This window comes from Pelophylax lessonae (genome assembly GCF_965119305.1).
Source record: "Pelophylax lessonae genome assembly, chromosome: 8".
In the NCBI taxonomy this organism is placed as follows: Eukaryota; Metazoa; Chordata; class Amphibia; order Anura; family Ranidae; genus Pelophylax; species Pelophylax lessonae.
The window spans coordinates 70729635-70751375 of NC_138775.1; the positions used below are offsets into that span (position 1 = coordinate 70729635).

General features: G+C 43.0%; 1 protein-coding gene across 2 annotated transcripts in view; it reads left to right on the forward strand.

Moving 5' to 3' along the window:
* The window catches only part of CARD19 (caspase recruitment domain family member 19), a 69986-nt gene that overhangs the window by 38900 nt on the left and 9345 nt on the right, over positions 1-21741 (forward strand). For both annotated transcript variants that reach the window (XM_082264873.1, XM_082264874.1), the window contains exons 2-4: positions 6275-6417; positions 10646-10799; positions 11912-11971. In XM_082264873.1, the coding sequence (XP_082120999.1) occupies positions 6275-6417; positions 10646-10799; positions 11912-11971 (357 nt within the window). The remainder of the gene's footprint in view (positions 1-6274; positions 6418-10645; positions 10800-11911; positions 11972-21741) is intronic.

Below are 21741 nucleotides of genomic sequence, written 5' to 3' on the forward strand. Positions count from 1 at the left end.
CACCTTTTTCTGCAATTACAGCTGCAAGTCTTTTTGGGGATGTCTCTACCAGCTTTGCACATCTGGAGAGTGAAATTGTTGCCCATTCTTCTTTGCAAAATAGCTCAAGCTCTGTCAGATTGGATGAAGAGCGTCTGTGAACAGCAATTTTCAAGTCTTACAGATTCTCAATTGGATTTAGGTCTGGACTTTGACTGGGCCATTCTAACACATGAATATGCTTTGATCCAAACCATTCCATTGTAGCTCTGGCTGTATGTTTAGGGTCATTGTCCTGCTGGAAGGTGAACCTCCGCCCCAGATCCAAGTCTTTTTCAGACTCTTAACAGGTTTTCTTCTAAGATTGCCCTATATTTGGCTCCATCCATCTTCCCATCAACTCTGAACAGCTTCCCAATCCCTGCTAAAGAAAAGCATCCCCTCAACATGATGCTGCCACCACCATGTTTCACGGTGGGGGTGGTGTGTTCAGGGTGATGCACAGTGTTAGTTTTCCGCCACACATAGCATTTGACTTATAGGCCAAAAAGTTCAATTTTGGTCTCCTCTGACCAGAGCACCTTCTTCCACATGTTTGCTGTGTCCCCCACATGGCTTCTCGCAAACTGCAAACGTGACTTCTTATGGCTTTTTTTCAACAATGGCTTTCGTCTTGCCACTCTTCCATTAAGGCCAGATTTGTGGAGTGCACGACTAATAGTTGTCCTGTGGACAGATTCTCCCACCTGAGCTGTGGCTCAACGTAATGTCTTCAGAAGACGTCCTCAGCTTCTGAAGATGTTGCGTTGATGACGAAACGCGTCAAGCTGGGATGCGTGTTGCGACGTACTTTGATGTAGGTGGAACGCACGCCACCACTCGATTGGTCTGGCTTACACTGCTCCCACTGTACAGTGTGGAAGTCTGCATGGGAGAGAGTTTTTTTTAATGTTTTATACATGGGCTCTAAATAAAATCTGCCATACAATTGTACGCTATGTGGAGTCCGCTCTCCGTTTTTGTTTCCCATCTCCCATATTCATTTTACAATTCTCATCCACTGTGAGGATCGAAGGACCGACCAGAAATCACATCCTGGTCAAGGAGACCACTAAAGCTTCCTTTGATCCTATTGCCATATGGTAAGGAGGATCAACCCTGTCTGGTGTGTGGGGATTTTTACACTCACTGTCCACGCAGGGTGTCACGTTTTCGTTAATAAAAGTATTCACTTTTTGGGATGCACTGACCTATCACAGCAGGAGGAGCGAGTGGTTCCGCTTGAAGGATACAGAGGACTTTTTATTGGTACTGTTTTTCACTGGATATCAGTGTGCCTTGGGTTTAGGCACAAATACGATTTATATCTTCTTCTGTTTCACTAGTATATGTATAAGTATTTACATGTGTTATATTGATGCTGTTATTTGCTTAATTTGGGTGGGTTTAATTGCTTTCTGTACGCTTTGTAGAGCAAACGCTGTTGCGTGCATAGAGTTATTACTCCTGCGGATTTTGTAACTTTTCTAAAAAGACTGGTTGCTTTAATAGAACACATTAGCTAACACACAGACAAATTAAGTTGTGCTATTATTGTGAAAGAACCGAGTAATTGATTCCTGTCATTTCTCAGGAGCATTGGGAATGGATTTATATAGTAACAATGACAGGAAAATATTCCCTTTTGGGATTGTTGAAAGAGAATGGAAGATAATGATGGATCAAATGCATCTCCAAGCTGATACTTTTATATATCTCCGCTGCCTTTTATAAATCTTTATTCTCCACTTTTGCATTCTTCTAGTACAGAATGAACCATGCTTTCTTGGCATTTGGGAACAACTGTTTACTTAGAATGTCATTTGACATGAAATATTTACTGTGCTTCACTGTATGTACTCCCCAAGTAATGCTGGATTGGCAAATTGCTGTTGCTCTATGAGTGTTGAGGAACCTGATATTATCTTCGAGCTTTGCATTTAGCCCCTTTCAAGTAATGCTAAGTCGCTACAGCTGATAAACGTCACTAAGAAATAGAATGTATCAGTTTGAACTGAAAGAGTATTTTTAATCTGGTGTTCTTTTTTGCTTAGTTCTAGTATCATGGCCCATTCTCGCTTTACTTTTGAAAGACATGAATCATAAAAGACATATGGTTTTCAAATAACATTTTTTGATCACTCCGTCATGCCCTGGGTTAAGGAAAGTCCATGTTTTTTCTACAACATAGCAAAGCTTTTGTCAATGCAGCACCTAAAGCCCAACTCCAGCTAGATAAGAAAAAAAAAAAGCATCCTGTACCTCACACTTCAAAGGTTTAATTGCTTGTTTAGGTCTAGGGAAACCATAATGAGATATTTACTAGCTAGATCCTCCGCTCCTTCCCACAGCTAGACCAGTCCCTGCACCCCCTCACTCTACTGTCTAGGGTCCTGACATTATCAAGATGAGAGGAGGGTCCATAGCCCTGCACTGGACGCGATGACGTCGAGGGATAGACCACCATGTGATCATGAGGGAGTACCGCCTGCTGGAGGAGCGGAGGATTAGGTAAAAAAAATTTGTTTCTCCTCTCCCTTAGACAAAACGGCTATTAAGCCTTGCAGTGCAACCACAGCCCCACTCCTAGGGATGATTTTTTATTTGCCTAGAGTTGGGCTTTAACTCCGTTATGAATTTATTTTAAATCATCCATAAATTTTATTTGAAAGGGAACCTTGATATTTTCTTTTTTAATTAATCTTTATTAGCAAAAAGGCAGTTTCCATTGTACAAGTTATACATACAGTCATTCAACAGGAGCAGTAGACAAGACATCATAGGTTACTGACTCTGAACCTAAAGAAAACGTGAAACACAAAAAGAATGGATTCTGATTCGGAAACAATAAAAAGAAACAAATGTCTGAGAAGCTACTATGACCAGTGTATATTTCTTGCAGGTGAGTGGTGGAAAGGTAGAAGAGAGTAGGTAAAAGGTACAGGAATAATAGAAAGGTGGGGATAGAGGAGGGGGAAAGAAGGAGGGATATTGGGTGTCTGGTCTTGGCTTGATTTTAAAAAGGGGGAAAAAAAGTACTATCCTAAAAAAATTGCAAATGTTCTGCTTGGCCTACCAAGTTTGGGAGGTTTTAGAAGCCATGATTTCTTGATAGGGGAGAGTGGTTTTGGAAACAACCCAACATGCCCAAATTATAGCGAAGTGTTTCATAGAAGAAATGGTCTGCTGTTTCCAATAAAAATAGGTATTAGTGATTTAGCTGCATTTAATAAATGAGGTGTGATTTGATCTTTTAGAGTGGCCTGTGGGTTTATTTGAACAGGGAAATAGAATGGCCCAGGGGTCACTAGGTACTGGGCTTGGCGTCAGGATGTTGCTGTACCTATACTATCCAATCATAGTCTGGAGCAGTTTTTACCAAGCTGTAATACTTTATTTGTAGTAGAGAAATAGAGGTTGGAACCTGAATGTGCTCTCTGGCAGGGATGTCTGGATTAATACACTAGCAGCATTGCACATTTTTTGGCCATTGAGACAGTTCACACACCCTGGTAATTCACCTGTGTGCCAACAGTTTAAAGCAGGGGTCCTCAAACTACGGCCCGCCAGGGACCTGAACACAGCCCGCTGGCCAGGATCGGCATAGGGCTGACTGTCGGTCACTCACTGAAGCTGTAAAATATGCTTCAGAAAAGGGTGGACCCGGGGCGCAGAGCACTGCGCCCTAGCCAACCCATTTGTGTGACAATAGCGAATGAAAATCACATGGATCCTCCTCCTGGCCAGTCAGATTGCCCAAAAGGAAAACCCATGCCATTGGCCAAGGAGGAGGCGGGAGGACTCGAGGAGACACGGGGGACTGAGGAGAAGCCGCCCGCCACTGCAGGCAAGTGCACTGGTCTCTCTGGCAGTCTCTGCTTTTCAAACTATTGTCCGGCCCCCAACAGTGTCTGAGGGACCGTGAACTGGCCCCCTGTTTAAAAAGTTTGAGGACCCCTGGTTTAAAGTGTCTATGAAGTGTCTATGAAGGAGAAGCTGTGAAATTCAGCCGGTGCATCTTTTACTGTTGTTGGCCAAGGTGAGCCTGACAGTTTCATAGTCATATGTGTATCAGGTAGCAAGCAGCCAATGAACAGCTGTCTAATTGCACTTGTACAGTAAATGGTAACAGAGGCATTTAATCTGTAGATGAATCTGCCCATAGGACTTCCCAGGGTGCTGAAACTGCACCTAAAACAAGCCCTCATTTATCTCTGTAGCAATAAATATTGTGGATAATTCTTCTTCAAAACAGGCTGACAAGTTCACAACAGAGTTGCTGAAATCTTCATTATTTACTATATTGGTAGAATCTGGGCAGCTTTCTAATATAAAGACACAGCAGATGTTTCTAAGCTGACTTTTTATCTTTTTTTGTGATCTTTAAGGGGCTTTAGGAAGGAATTGCTGAGCATTCCAATCACCTAGAGAGGCCAAGGATTGCTAGTCTTAAAGCTTGTTTACTGCTTGTTCAGAATATGTAATCATTTTACTGTCCGTAGTCTGAGCACATGTGCCCTTTAACAGCACTGGAGGCCAAAGATTGGACTATGCTGTGTGGCAGTGAAATGCCCCGCCAGGGTGATGTTGTCCCAGGATTCTCAACCAGGTGGGTTGAATATCTCCAGGGGGTTTGCTTATGTAGCAGTATTTCCAGGTCTTGTGCCTGATGTGGGTCTGCCATCGTTATCGGTAACACTTCCAACACATTTTGAGTTGTAAACCCAGGTGTGAGAACTGAGACAATGACCATTCCGGCATCTTTGGTTTGTTTTGTTTATTGTATTTTGGGGATGGGAGAAGGGAATGAGTGGGATACTCCTCTGGCTCAACTAGGTTTGACTGGTACACTATACAGAAAAATGCCTGTTAGCGCTGTCTTGATGCCAGCTGAATGCCAGCCAATGCTTCCTGGCGTTTACAGTTACTGTGAAAATGAACTTCGACTTTAACTTGACTGTTAACTCAGAAGATCGGACTGTAGAACACTTGACTCCTGACACTGCTTTAGCTCAAAAGTCACTGAACAGCTCCCTCCAGCCCTGCAGTGACTGAGGTAGCTCCTTGTAAATACTTGTGCTGCTGCAACTCTTAACTTTTGTACACTTCACACTGTACACTGACTCTTCAGGGCCCAACTACAGGCGCCCCCTTTAACACTTCAGGGTCCTCTACCTAGGTACCCCCTCTAACACTTCAGGGTCCTCTACCTAGGTACCCCCTCTAATACTTCAGGGTTCTCTGACCAGGCACCCACTTTAACAGCTAGCTGACTTCTGGATCCCTAGAACCTTCTCCGGAGTGGTCCCCTCTGACTCTAGGCAGACCCCCAAGGGCAGTCCACAGTTCTCACGACCTTGGAAGGCTTTCCTGGAACTGGACCCCTCTCTCTCTCCGCTGGTTCTCGGCACACTGGATCCTCTCTGCAGCTCAGCACTCTCTGGATTCTCAGGCGGCCACCCGAGACACCCGATCCTTCTGACAGGAGGAGAGACAGCCGTACTCTCCCTTCCTGGGACTCTGCTTCCTGCCAAAGACGCTGAATCATGCACTCCCTTCAAACTTAAACCCACTCCCAGAATCCTCTGCGGCAGAATCTGCCTTCTGGGGTAGATAGAGGCCTGAATGTGTCTCTGATTGGGGTTCCTCCACTGCCCAATGAGAATCCTCTCATAGAGCAAATGGGGAGACTCCCCTCTCAGCAGACACACCTGGGAACCATGACAACCTACTGAAAATCATGGCCCTGCTGTTACAGACAAGGCCCACTATACTTTTACCTAGCACCTACCTGTAGGGTGCTACACTTAATTAGGAGGAAACTGGCTTTTCACTTACTTTTGTTTAGAAAAATCAGTTTTGGGACCTGGAGCCCAGAGATTTCTAAGAGATTTGGGTGGGATGAAATCTCCAGTCCTCGGTCCAGATTTTGTAAACAGTCAGCACAGCATGTTTTTTTTTTAGAGACCTGACCATGGTTCTGGACTCCATCCCTGGCAGACAAAGAAGATCTTTTCCCAATACTACCTGGATCACAAACCTGTTTAAACAGAATAAAAAATGTTTTTGGTATTAAAAACATTTGAAAATCTATGTATTTCATCTGTGCATTTGATATATTTAAATGCCCCCAATTATATTTAAATGCCCCCGATATACAATGCCTATTTCAGAATTCCAGCTCATTTACATTTTGGAAGAAAAAATACAACTGGAGACTGGACTACTAATACACAATGTAATATTTTACTTTCAGACATCTCATATTGTGACCGGCTACATCAGGACACCCCATTTTTGAAGAGCAACAGGCAACTGACTGAGCGGATTGTGGACAGGATTATTTTGCAGCTTAATCGTGTCTATCCTCAGGTTCTGTCAAACAAGGAAGCTGAAAAGGTACTATTACCCCTTTTTATCAGTTGTCTTTTTTCACACAGAGATATTGTTCTCTAAATAAACCCAAACTTTTTAAATTATTGCAATGCATTCTAAGCATCAACACAAAACATGTGCAAAGGTTTTCTTCAGAAAGCAGTCACAGCCTGAGTAGAAAAGCCTATCCCTGCTAGCATGCTGCAGAGCTGGACCTTTGTTCTCTACGTGAAAGCATTGATCTCTCTGCAGAGGTGTGACACAGCCACTGCTAAAATAGACCTAGAGCTCTCCAATTTGCAGGGAGCACAAGATTTTCTAATTGCAAGGGAGAGCTGTAGGTCTGACTCAGCAGGGAAAGTGTCAGACCTCTGCAGAGAGACCACTGCTAACGCAAAAAAAGTGCTTCTCTGCAGCATGCTGGCAATCTTTCTAATAAAAACAACCTTTCACTTGGGCGATCAGATCAGTTCTCCATGTCAGTTTTTCAGGCGGACCTAATTGGAAGATCCATTCATCCCTATGGACAGGCTTGTGTCCATTTTACACTAGCCTACCTCCTGAGTCCGATCAGGTCCGCTAAAGAAACTTGAAGTGGATCCATCCTTTCTTGATTTGGCGGAATGGTCCAGAGGGCAGTCTGGTATAAACAGACAGAGAAACCTGTTTACTCTCAGCCGCCCATAGAGCAGAGCGGGCTCTGTCTATGTCGGCTCTGCAGAAACTGAGCACTCACACATGTGTTGTCTGCTCGCTCTGCTCCAATCAGCAGGGGTTCTGTGAGCTGATCCCCCCCCCCCCCGCGCTGATCGGAACGGAATCCATCTCGTATGAAAGGGTCCTTGGACTTTGTACACCTTTTTGTTTTGATGCGCCTGGAGTCTAGTTTATTTAAAAGGAAACTTCACTTAGGCATTAAAGAAAAATTCCGGGTATATATATATTTTATATACAATTACACTGGTCCAGCTTGGATCAAAGTAACTATGTATATACCATACCTGGTCGATGCCCCTGAAAGGCTGGAAATCCCTGAAGTTGACACTGCTGCTCCAGTGATCTCCACTTGTTTTTGGGTCCCACCCCAAGCATCTGGCCTGATGCATTGTAAACACAGGAGGTTGGCACAGACACCATTCAGGGAATTCTTTGCATTATCTTATAGAATGCAAAGCATTCTCTAATTCGAGGAGGTGGAGAGGTAGGACAGTGGCATCACACGTCTCACCTCGGCCAATCAGTGAGTGGGTCTACTTCAGTGATTTCCATCTTCAAGGGGCATCAGCCAGCTATGGTATATATACATTGTTACATTGGTCCAAGCTGGATATCTATACCTGGAATTACATTGTTACATTGGTCCAAGCTGGATATCTATACCTGGAATTACATTGTTACATTGGTCCAAGCTGGATATCTATACCTGGAATTACATTGTTACATTGGTCCAAGCTGGATATCTATACCTGGAATTCTTATTTAGTGCCGGTTATCACTTATGCGATGCGGGAAGGCTGCCTGTTCCCGCATCGCAAACGCACCCCTGGCAGTTCACACTGCCATATGCGATAAGCTGGGGGTGTCAATGAAATGTTAACGACACCCCCAGTTTGATCGCATATCGCAGTGCGATCTTTACAGTTCGCACAGGATCGGATTGCACAAGTGTGAACCACTGTGCGATCCGATCCTGATGCGGCTGAAAAAAAATAGTCATGTGCGTGTTTGCCGCGGGTGCAGTGCGAATTTAGCCATACAAAGTGTATGGCTGAATTCGCACCGCACAGCCGATCGCATGTAATGAAGGAGCGGTGCACTCCGATATTACATGCGATCGCCGCAGCCGCAAGAATGTGAACCGGCACTCAAAGCCATTGTCACTTAAAAAAACAAAAAGTTGCTGTGCAGGCACTTAGAGACACATAGGGGGTTATTTACTAAAACTGGAGTGTGAAAGATCTGGTGCAGGTCTGCATAGAAACCAAATCGCTTCCAGGTTTTATTGCCAAATCCTAAATGAACAACAACACAAGCTGATTGGCTACCATGTACAGCTTCACCAGATTCTGAGTGGTCCAATTTTAGTAAATCAATTCCATACTGTACCTGCAGCAGCTTTCAGGACCTCAACACTCAATCTCAGACCAGTATGGAGGAGCTGAATTTGCGGTAATTGTAGTAATGAAAGTTGGCACTTTTGAGGCTTTTCTCTCCCCCATGAGTTGGAAGGAGCTTCACTGAGATATGGGCACATGCCAGTATGGAAATTGTGAAGAAGTGAACATTGAAAAGCTTTAAAGCAGGAACATACACTTGGGAGTCTTGCTGCTTGCAATCAGCTTTTGATCACATGCTTTTCTTGGTAGCAACAGAAAAAAAAATAGTGTGAAAATTTAAAAAAGAGTAGAACTGAGATGACTTCGGTCTTCTCCACTATTTTTGACCTTCGAGGCTAGGTTCACAATAGCTTGTGTGGTTAACACTCAATGCTTTACGGCGCAGGCTAGTTCCAGTGTTGGTTCTGGCAGGAAGCTGTGCGATATGCGCATTGCTTATGTGTTATTTTTTTTTTGTGTTTTTTTTAATATATATTTTATTTGAAGTGTCAAATAGTGACACTTCGGGGTTAATGTACTAAAACTGGAGAGTGCAAAATCTGGTGCAGCTCTGGATAGAAACCAGTCAGCTTCCAGTTTTTATTTTTATTTAAATTTTTTTTTTTGTCAAAGCTTAATTTATACAAAATGTTGGAAGCTGATTGGCTACCATGCACAGCTGCCCCAGATTTTGCAGTCTTCAGTTTTAGTAAATCAACCCCTTCAGGTCACTGCACAGCAGTGCTGTCCTGTGCAGTGGGAAAAAATGCAGACACACAGCCCACATCATACCAGTGTTATGGTGTGAATAGGGCACATAGAAAACCATTGTTTTCTATGTGCTCTAGCAGTGCTATAGTGGTGACCTCTCTGCATTTATTTGCAGGTCAATGCATATCGCATGAACAAGCCGTTAGGTGTTAGGAACCAGGAACCAGTTGTGGTTGCAAGCTTCCAAACTGTCACAGACTTGTGAAGTTTATGACCAGCTTTGCAGTCAAGAGGTGCCCTCAATCCCCTGCCCAGGCTCAACCACTAACATGCCAAGCGTGAAGAATGCTTTAGTCCTACATCAGTGCGCTTTTAGGTGTGTCTACAAGTTAAAGTGGTTGTTAAGCCACTATGTGATCTTTACATCATCCCCTCAAACTGTATCCTAGTGCCTGTGATTTATTTAAAAAAAAAACAGATTTCTACCTGTTTTCACAGCTCATTAGCGATCACGTGACTCCCGTCTCTCTCCTTTTCCTGTCTGACATCCAGGGAGCGGGGCCAATAACTTCCTCTGACGTCAGCTGGGGAGGTGGGGAGGAAAGGAGGAGAGAGCCGGGAGTCACGTGACAGCTGAGCGGCGCTGTGAAAACAGGTAGAAATCGGCTTTTCTTTTAATAAAGCACAGGCACTAGGATACAGTTTGTAATCTAACAGAGGGGATGATGTAAAGATCACATAATTTTGTAGTAGCTGGGAGGAGAGCAGAGCAGTGCTAGTAAACTGACAGGCAGGGAGCGGAAGGGAGGGGGGAGGAGGACGGGAGGAGAGCTGCAGATAGCTGCAGATGATGGAGAGACACATACGCTGACCACGGTATCAGGGCTCAGCAGCCATGATACACCGTGGTCAGTCTACAGGGGGGAGGGTAGAAACTGGCAGGATCAGCCAGGTATTTTAGGTGATACGGAGGGCCAAATTACACAGCACAAGCACTGTGCTGTATAACATACTTCAATGGAACAGGATCTGTTTTTTTTTATTAGGGTAACTTTAAGCTGGGCATACACGGTAACTTTTTGTCTTGTTCAGCCAAGGGGGCTGAACAAAAAAAATTTGCACATTTTTCCATTGACACAAATGAGGTTAATGGAGGTGAAATTTGGCTGGATCGGCCAAGTTTTGATCAGTGTAAGGCCAGTTTTATGAATTACAACATTGCCTGCTTACTTTGTCTACCTAAACATTCATGTATTATCACCTAGAGTGATATTTAGCCCAATGTGCTTTAAAAACTACAGTATATGAGCAGTGCAATAATGCTAAGTTTAATAAACATCTTTTCAAGCCTTAGAAAACTATAAGGTGTCATCAATGCCTAAAAAGTAAAGGGCTAGTATGTCTATGAATACCTGTCTGGCAAGTCTAATTTTTCCTATTTACAGTTCAGAAGTTTGAAACTTCCTCTGCGTACCCGGCTGGTTGACCTGTTGAAGCATCTCCAGAAAAAAGGGGAACGAGAATGTCAGGAGTTCTACAGAGCTGTACAGAACAATGCAGACCATGTTTATGCCTCGTTGCCAAGTAGAAACAGCCTGAGTAAGTTTTACGGGATTTCTCTGTGTATAAGCTGACCTATGATAAGTTGTTCTGGGTCTTTGTAAAAAAGAAAAGGAAGAGTGAAAGAAGGGTTAGGCCCCTTTCACACAGGCGGACCGTTCAGATCCGCCTGTCAGTTTTTTTGGCGGATCTGAACGGTCCCCCCATGCATTCCTATGGGGCATCGGATGTCAGCGGAGACATGTCCGCTGACATCCGACCCGATCCGATCTGTCAAATCTGGACGGATGGAAACCCTATTTTCCATCCGTCCAGCGGATCCGATCGGATGGGATCGGGTGAGAACGGACTGACGGTCCGTTGACATCCGATTTCCCCCATAGAGATGCATGGGGAACTGTCAGCTGTTTCTCCGCACACAGCACGGAGACACAGCTGTCCTCCTGCTGCTCAGCGGGGGATCGGCGGCTCGATCCCCCGCTGAGAAAAACGGACTCCGTCCAGCGGACGGAGTGTGTGAAAGAGCCCTTAATCGAAAGCTGAGTTTACATGCGTAAACGTGGATTTAGTAGGTTAAATGAAAAGTAAACTAACTTTTTATTACCTCCTACTGAACAGAACTATCACTGCCCTCCTCCTACTGAACAGAACTATCACTGCCCTCCTCCTACTGAACAGAGCTATCACTGCCCTCCTCCTACTGAACAGAGCTATCACTGCCCTCCTCCTACTGAACAGAACTATCACTGCCCTCCTCCTACTGAACAGAGCTATCACTGCCCTCCTCCTACTGAACAGAGCTATCACTGCCCTCCTCCTACTGAACAGAACTATCACTGCCCTCCTCCTATTGAACAGAACTATCACTGCCCTCCTCCTACTGAACAGAACTATCACTGCCCTCCTCCTACTGTGGAACAGAGCCATCACTGCCTTCCTCCTGCCTGTAGAACATTGACAGTATCATTGTTGCAGGATGCTCCTCTCAGGCACAGCTCGAGACAGTGTTCCTAGCCACTATCCCTTGGGTGGGGCTATAGTGCTGCTTTTTAGCCATAAAAATGTTTTTGCTTATAGCATGTCAGGAAGTTTAATAGATGTATAAAGTTTTTGATAGCTCTGCTTTCTCAAGTACTTTTTACATTTTACAGATACCTCAGATCCTGTAGAAATCTCTCCAGACCAGGAGAAAATTATCCTGAATGACAGAGGTTAGTAATTAGAAAAAAAAAATAATAATTTTATGTTTGTATGAATGCGTGTGTCAGACACAGATGGTAGCTTTTTAACACAGTCTATGGAGGGATTACTAGTTCCATTTACTTTTCTGAACCAAATTACCAAAAATTGCCTCACTTCAAGTGTAAAACAAAGAAACAAAGTCATACCTACTTCAGAAACAGACTAAACAACTTACAGTCTAATAGGTGGTTCCCCCAAGTTCACAAATCTATAGCACCACCCCTTCCTGTGAGGCTTCCTAGTCCACCTATAATGAGGCAGGTATCCTAGCAAGTAGATTTATGGACTAGGGTAGCCATGCTGCAGACCCACCAAATCTGTTCCACAACCCGGACCCCAGACCCAACATAGGAAGTACTGTAGGTAGTATTCTTAAAAATGTTCCTTCCTTCCTCCTCCTACCTATCTTGCCTAACCTGTATAAAAAAGATCTGTGTACCTATTTTTAATACGTTCCAGTCTAGTCATGTGATCCAGCAGCTCCGGCTCCCCCTATGTCAGTGAGCGGCTGCTGCAGGGGAGAGGAGGGAGCGCCGGGAACTCCTGTGCCATGCAAGTCTATTGGCCCCCGAATTCACAGCTGTGATCAAGTGCTCCCTTACAGAGTTGCAGGATCACGGGACCGGAGTGGATTGAAAATGAGTAAGTACACAGATGTTCTTTATTCAGGTTAGGCAGGAGGGTGGAGGGGGGGACATTTTTAGGAACAGTTAAAGAGTTTTCCTTAGAACTATAAGGATACTGACTGATTTTCCTCACCAGGCTTCCCTGGAGCCTACAACTGCCCCAGCCCAAATTCTAGGCGATAAATATCTCTCTTCCACTACATTTCTTGGAATGTCCTGGACATCTTGTTTCCCCATTTAGTCACAATAAATATATATATGCAATAGGATATATTGCTGCACTAACTAAAATTCAAAACATCAATATAATAACATCAAATATAAAATCTTTGGAAAAGCAGCCACACAGAATCTGGAATAAAAACAAATCAAAGATAAAAATAAAAAACAATGTAGCGCTAATCCTCAGAAAAAACTGTCAAAAAGACTGAACATGAACAGTCCATAGAAAGTCCCAAATGATCAGATGAGTAATAATTCAGGTCCGTGATACCACCACCAAACACCCAGTTCACACTGTCCCTTACCGGATGGAGTTGATCCCTATGACAGAGATCTCAAATAGCCAAACAGATTCTGTGATGGCCCAGGATGGTACTCCTCCTATCCAGCAATATCCAGGCAGGTATTCAAACATGGGTATGAAATAAGAAAGCAGGGCAGCATCATAGCGCAGACCATAAAATGTATTTTCTCAAAAATCAAAGGGATTAAAAACACTTACAAACATGAAGTAAAATCGAGCACATCAGTCAAGAAGCAATTCACTCCAGCATGTTCCGCTTATTCCCGCAGCATACCACCGAAAAGATGGCTGCCGCGTCTCCTTTGTGAGGATTAGTGCTACATTGTTTTTTATAAATATATATGTGTCTAAACTACATAAATAGGTTAAATAGACAATAAACATTTATTTTTTACGTTAACAGTTAAACTACATTTGTTTTTAAAGCAAAACTTCCCACAAATGGGAAAAAAAAACATAATCAAATGTGCCTTATTTACTTTATAGGGGTAAACATACTTTTATCAAACTTTTGACTGATCATTGATTAAGTACAATAAAATGAATAATACCCAATACTCTAAGACCATTTGCACTATTTCTAAAGTGAAGGCTGATTGCTGCGTCTAGATAAGTGTGCGGCCTTGTTTTTTAGAGTTTATCGTTCTGCTTTGGCACTTGTCAAAAGTGATTGGAAATTGCAAGAGGTGAAGGTAAATCAAGTGAATTCCCATTACTTTGGTGAGATTTCCTGTTTGATCCCCAGGACAGGAAGTGAAGGGAAATCTCCCCGACTTTACACCGGCCACAAAAATAGCCTAATAGGAGTTTTACCATAGCAAAAAAAAAAAAAATATATATATATATATATATATATATATACTAAGTGGTTGCCTATTAACAACACACAATTTTGTCCGGCACCCCTCCTGTTGAGGATTTACCTCTTATTGCCTTACCAATGTGTTCCTATATTTGTGCGGTTTGTTTGACTTGTTCCTTACATCCACCTCTAATTTCAGCTGTTGGGCCTCCTGCCCTCACTGCTACTGCCTCTTCTTTGTTTTTTTTTTTTGTAAATTACATTTTTATTGAGGAGAAAAGGCATACAGAATCAACAGGAGCAATAAAATACGCCCAAACATCAATGAGTGAGTACAGAAAGAACTGAACAGAAAAAATAAACCATGTGGACATAAGAACATGCAGTTAAGGATAATACATATGATATCAGTAGAAAGCTGTAGGATGCCAGTCCCTCGGGGAGATCTCTATCATATGGCCGTTATAAAGGAGCGGAGAGGAGCAACCCAGGAGGCCGGCCACCCCAACAGGCATCAAGAAGCAACAATTGTACGTATGCCCGGGGGAAGCGGGAGAAATTTTTATCCCAGAAGATGGGTATACCTACCAAAGGAAAAGATTAGAAGGAACATTGCAAGAAGAAAGAAGGCTGGATGGGGGGGAGAAGGGAGAGAAAGAGGCATAAAAAAAAGGGGGGGAGGGGGTTGGGGGGGGAGGCCACCCACGCTATCCGAGACAATCTAGGTGACTAGATCCTTGTATGCTGCGGAATAGCTGTACTTGTGCCAGTATAGAACCATCGTTTGAAGAACTTCTCACTTGAACCCCATTCGGCAGCTATCAGGTCCACCATTTTGTTGATAAAAGCTACTTTACGTAGCCGCATTGCTACCGTGGGAGGCTGGGACTGCTTCCAGAGAAGAGGAATACATTTCTTGGCCACCGTAAACAGAAGCGGCAAGATCGACTTCCGGTAGGACGCTCTCGGAAAACTATTGTGGTGGGGTAGGAAGAGACCAGGGCTCAGAGTAAGGGTATGATCCGTGAATTTTGGGTTATGCAAAGTACTTCTGCCCAGAAAGGTTGCATCTTCTTTGGTTTTATAAGACTCATCGTCTTTGTTATTGGATTTGAGTTGTTTAGTATTTTTAAATCATCGGTGCCTTTCTTGGCCCCCTTTTTTTATGTACACTGATGGGTTGCTGCAGGAAGGGGTTTTCGAGGGTAGGAGACCCACAGATAGGACGTGACCCTACCCGTCTGCAAGTTACTTTGATAAATTGCCAAGCTTCTGTGAGGTTTAACACTACTCTGGGATTTTCCAAGCCTTTTCTTCTGCATGTGTAGAGTCAACAATGCCTTATCCTGCCACATTTATAAGCAGGCCACAGAGGAGTACTGTTCTTTCGGCTCATTTAACCTCCACTCACTTAGGGCTTCTTGGTCGTACGCTATTGTTCTTGTTTTTTCTTCTTTTGGCCGGAGAGTTTTTATTTTATAGTACTCTCCTCTGTCCTGTGGACGCTTGAGAACCCCTGGTTTGCCAATTTATTTATTTTTTTTGGCGAGTTATTGTACGGAAATGGTTGGTAATACGGTGTTTTATTGTTTAACTTATTCCCCTTTTTTTTTCCCCCTTTTTATCCCTTTTACTTTCCTATTTCCTTTTCTTATGGTGCTCAAGCCTGGTCGCCTGTTCGTTTTGGCCCTTCAACCTATGTGCGCAGGCACTTCTCTGAGGACCATGGGATACTTTCCCCATAGCCTATCTCCGTAATTTGTTTCACCACTTTTCGTTCAGCCAGCTGTTTGCTTTGCCTCCCTATTCTACATCAATCATGATTGACATACTATACTGTCTTTAAATGTGAAAGGCCTCAACTCCAACATCAAACGTAGTTTGGCTCTGCGTGAGTTTTGGTGTTCGGAAACAGACATTCTTTTTGTCCAAGACACCAATCTCAATAAATCTGGATTGCTGGCTTTTGCCTTGAACTCCTTCCCTCAAATCTATTTGGCCTCCAATGAAAGGAAAAAAGCAGGCATTGCTATCCTTTTTAAACAGGGCTCTCTGTTTCAATTCTCTTCTCTGTATGCCAAATCACTCGGTCACTATCCTATTATCAGGGGCACCTCGCCTCACATCATTTTGTGTAACATTTATGCTCCCAACGTTAATAAATATACCTTTTTGGCTGTGGTTCATAAACACCTGTTTAAAATGAATCTTCGATTTTTGGTTATTGGAGGAGATTTAAACGCCCCCCTACACTTTCTACTTTGATAAAGACACACTACAAAAGAACAATTCGGTTTGCGCCCGGGACAAGCAATCTATACTTTTTTGTCAGCTTATGCTTAATTTGATGCCTGGTGTACCACGCACCCATTGGGAAAAATGATTTTTTTCTATTTACATCCGCATAAATCTTACTCTTGAATGGATCATTTCTTTGTAAATGCCCATACCCTGAGAATAACTCCTAAATCTTGCCATTGGCTTTTAAATTAGTTTAGTTTGAAGCAAGAGCCCTAGAAAGTGGAACTGGAGGCTTCACTTAAGCAGTATTTTGTGGAAAATGCCTCACTGAATATTTCCCCTTCCTCTTTGTGGGCAGCCCACAAGGCAGTTATCCATGGTCTGTGTATAGCTATTTGCGTAGCTATTTCTACAGCTTTGTACAGCTCTTAAAAGAAGCTCTAGGTCTACAGCTTCTAGAAAGCAAGCTGAAACACCTGGAGTCTCAACAATTATCTTTCCCTACGATCCCCCTTCTACGGGAAATAGTCAATGTTAGAGCAGGGCTTCAAGACATTGATATCGGAAAAGTAGAAAACGTGCTTATGCGCCTTAAACATATTACAATAAAGGCAACAAACCTCACACTCTTCTTATACAAAAACTTAAAGATAGGTCAACAGCTTCCGCTCCTTACTCTAATAAAGATAAAAAGGGTGTATTCCACTATCACCCTACCCAAATAGTTATAATCTGAACTTTACAACAAGCCGACAATCCCTCATAATCCTCCGACCCCAGACCTTTTGCAACACATCCGCTTCTATCTGAAAGACAGCAAAATTACCACTATCCCTGCTCCTGACGTCTCTATGCCTGATGCTCCTAATACAGACGAAGAAGTGACAGCCATGATTAAATCTTTCCCTGCCAAACAGACTCCGGAACCAGACGGCTTGCTGTACTCTTACTATAAAACCTTTCTTCCCATTCTCCTTCCACTCATCCTTCCACTATATAACTCTTTTTTTGGTGGGCTCTCTTATCCCCAGAGACTAGTAGGCATTGTTTATTATGGTTATAACCAAGCCAGATGGAGACCATATTCTGTGCTCTAATTATAGGCCCATTGCCCTTTTAAATTCGGACCTCAAACTGTTCACTAAAATACTGGTTAACTGTCAGGGCTGGCTCCTGCTATTTAATGAGCAGCACTTTTTTCCTTCCAGTGCTCAGAAGCTGCTCAGCTGTCGGTTAATTACTAGGTGCTTATTGTTACCACAGTGACTCACCTAGTTACCATTACCTGCCTCATTAGTCCAGCCTACAGTCAGCCCCTTTTTGCTATTTAAACAACTTTGCTCATTTCCTCCTTGCCCTTGAGTGGTCTATGATCTCTAGTGCATTCCTTCCCATGTTCCTGTGTATGACTTGGCCTAGCTGACTTCCCTTCAATTCCTGTTCCTGATTCCTACTATGCTGACTTCTGGTTTTATGACCCGGCACATCTGATTACCCGCTCTGGCGTCCAAACACTGACTTCTTTTTTTGACTATGTTCTGATCTGGTGTTTTTGCCATTTCATTAAAGGTATAAATTTTAACTGCACTTTCTGACTCCGTCTGATTTATGGTTATTGACACTAACAGATTGAAAAAAAATCCTTCCCTCTATAGTACTTTAAAATAAAGTTGGGCTCATCCCTTTCTGCCAGGCTGGGGACAATACTAGAAGGGTCATAGATCTTATTGAGGTGGCCAACAAAGAAAGAAGGGCAGTAGTTGTCTTAAAGTGGTGCTAAAGGCATTAGATATGTATATTAGCGCTTTCTATGCATCAAGAAAAAAACACCTTCTGTGTGCAGCAGCCCCCCTAATACTTACCTTAGCCCCATCTCGATCCAGCAATGTTGCACAAGAGCCTCAGCTGTCCAGGCCTCACTCTCCTGATTGGCCGAGCCCTTGGCTCCCACTGCTGTCAATCAAAGTCAGTGAGCCAATGAGGAGAGTGAGAGGGAGCAGGGACACACAGCAGCGTCTTAGCTCGGGTGCCCCCATAGCAAGCTGCTTGCTATGGGGGCACTCGGCTGGAGGGAGAGGCCGGGAGCCCTGGCAAGGGGCCCGAGAAAAGGAGGATCTGGTTTGCTCTGTGCAAAACCATTGCACAGAGCAGGTAAGTATAACATGTTTGTTATTTTTACAAAAACAAAACAAAAAACAAAACAAGACTTTATTATCACTTTAAGCCTCGATGCAGAAAATATCTTTAGGTAGGCTTAGTTGGCTTTTCACATTTACTACCCTTCACTTATTAGGCATCAAAGGCCCCTTCTTGAGAGCTATTACCCACCTATACTCCTCGCCCATCGCTTGTCTTAGGACCCCATACGCCACCTCTCCTTGTTTTGTTTTTCCCAATGACACGTGGCTTCCTGCAGCCCATATCAGATTGAACCCAGATATGCGTGGTATTCCAGCCTGTACTAAAGTATTTAAAGTTTCTCTCTTTGCTGAGGATGTCCCTTTAACGTTAACCCAACCGCATACATCCCTTCCAAACCTCCACAAGGAACTAAATCTCTATAGCTCCCTATCTTGATATAAGCTTAACGATTCTAAGACTGAGGCCCTTCCTCTCAATATGCCCCATCAAACATACCCTTACACGTAGAAAACCCCCTCACTAAAATACTTAGGCATGGAACTAACTTCTTTGTATGATACGCTTTATTAAGAGAACATCCCTCCGTTGTATAACACTGTTGCCTATCTTTTTTTCTAAGTAAAATTCCCATTATATTTCCTTCCTTGACAGGAACACGACCATAAAAATGGCCATTTTACCCAAATTCCCTTACCTTTTCGAGACTTTCCCTATCCCTTCCTCCTTTTTTAAAAAAACTTCAAACCACCTTGCTTAACTTTCTTTGGAACGGTAAACAACATAGAATTGCTAAGTCTGTTTTCTGTGCTCCTCGAGAACAGGGAGGCTTAGTATTTATATAAAGGTAGATTCAAACTGCGCTATCCCAAATAATGACAAGTGAAAGCGGCCAGCACTTCAACCTGACATCAGTTGAGACAAAATCATAAATACATAAGTGCGGCGCTAAAAGTATATGCACACTACAATATATGCATCAAATAATAATCATGTGAATGATAAAGGAAAAAAAATCCTCAATAGTGTAAATAAAAAGAAACCAAGTCCATAATGATATAAAAAGTCCCAAGTAAACGGTGACTTCCAACCAAAAATAAGATGTGATGATAGTGACAGAATTCTAGCACCGGTAAGGTATTAAGAATGCGCTCACCAGAAAACATGGACCTAAAATTCCATATGCAGTATGGGTCGTTATCATGATGTCTTTGATAACGCCCATTAAGGCGGGCGAAACGCGTCGACGCACTTCCGGGCAGCGGAGCATTACAGCGTCATTTCCTGTTAACCACCGTGGAACGCACGCCGGCAGCGGACACGGAAGTGAAGGGACATGCTGTGTTTTGCTGATTAATGCTGAATAATACGTTACCTTTGTGAGTACTATTTTAATTTTGATTATAATAAAAATCCTAAGGGCTTCACTATGTTCGGCTTCTTCCCTTTCTTCTAAAAACACTTTGTTGGGGAGAGAGAGGAGAGGAACCATTAAGGAGCCATTCATAAGAGGTTGCACTTAATCCATCCATCCGGCCAAGGGATATCCTATGCGCTTGTGAGGCTGCATTTATCCTTTCATCCGGCCAAGGAACATCATGTATGCTTAAGGCTCATTTACATCCTATATTTGGTGAGTGCATCCCCATAGGGGGTCTTTTCCTGAAGAGCACTTGGGCACTTATAAGGATTTGAGCACCTTTTTGGCACTTTAGTTTCTTTGGAAGAAACCCCTTTTTTAAACTGCACCTTATCACATATTTTGCACTTTATATACTATGGACACTTGATTTAACTTATTTTCGCACTCTATTGATTCTTCTATTCAGTGATCACGAATGCACTTTATTCTATATGAATTTTAGTATTTTAATATTTTGATCACAGTATATGGATTTTTTATTTTATTATTCTTTTAGCACCTATATGTAGTTTTTACCTGTTAGCGCTGCCTTATATGTTTTTTAGTAATGGAACATTGAACTACCATATCTCCATTTACATGCGTTGTTTTACAAGATGTCTGTAAGTGTATTCCTTTTCTTTTAATAAATATTACTGAAGCGGTTTTACACTATGTTCGCATTATTGGGTTGTTTCCATACATGTGACACCGTTTTTGAAGTTTGGGCATCCCCTCGCTGAGCATCCTGGTCATTCCGGCATTAACATCTGGGAACCGCGGTGCTATATGGAGAGACCTGCTACCATGATCTGTCCTACATGACTCGTATTCTATATGGAATTTTGAGTCCATATGGTCTGTTTTGGTATCCCTTCGCTGAAGCAGCCTAGTCATCCTGACATCAACATCTGGCAACGATGGTGCTGTAAGGAGGGACCTGTTATCACTACCTGCTTTACATGACCCATACTCCATATGGAATTTTAGGTCCATGTTTTCTGGTGAGCGCATTCTTAATTCCTTACCGGTGCTAGAATTCTGTCACTATCATCACATCTTATTTTTGGTTGGAAGTCACCGTTTACTTGGGACTTTTAATATCATTATGGACTTTGTTTCTTTTTATTTACACTATTGAGGATTTTTTTTCCTTTATCATTCACATGATTATTATTTGATGCATATATTGTAGTGTGCATACACTTTTAGCGCCGCACTTATGTATTTAAGGCTTAGTATTTCGCCAAGCATGAAAATACTATCTTGCTGACCAACTCTGTTCTGTGTCCTCCTGGTACACCCTGTATGCTTATAACCGCTAAACTGCAATTGAGACGTTGTGGCTCACTCACTATCCACCCTAACTCTGATGCAGAGCGCTATCAATGCTCCACAGCATAATCTCACCTGTTGAGACCAATCTCTCTCTTCTGTGTACATTGTGGGATCATGCTAAGCAATTATACAGTCTCACTTCTTCGGCAACTTCCTTCTTGTTTACACCTAATGTTCCAGATCAGATGGCCTAACCGCGCAGATGTCTCATTACTGGAAAGATAGGGCCTTGTTCCATTTTGGTCAACTGGTGGAAGCTAGAACGCTTTGTTGCTTTTTGGACCTTCAAGAGGCTTTTGGTCTCCCCAGACAGGGGAGATCAAGCTATCTACAGATTCCTCATTATGCTCAATCTCTTACTACCTCTCTCTGTTTTTCTGAAATGATGGCCTTTGAAAGAACCTGTCTGGTGGGACCATCCTCTAAAGGGCTGATTTCTCAGATCTATAGGATACTTATTTCTCTTCCATCTACATTCAAGCATATGTATATGCACAAATGGGAACTCATTTTCTCTCAGGGAATTCAGGGAATTGTCTCCAACCTGGCAAATCATATGGTCCCACACAGAGGCTCCATCAAGGGACAGCCCATACACATGTAGGGAGCCCAAACATCCTGAGGGGCCCGAGCACCTGAGGGGCCAGGGCCCTAACCATCGAGAC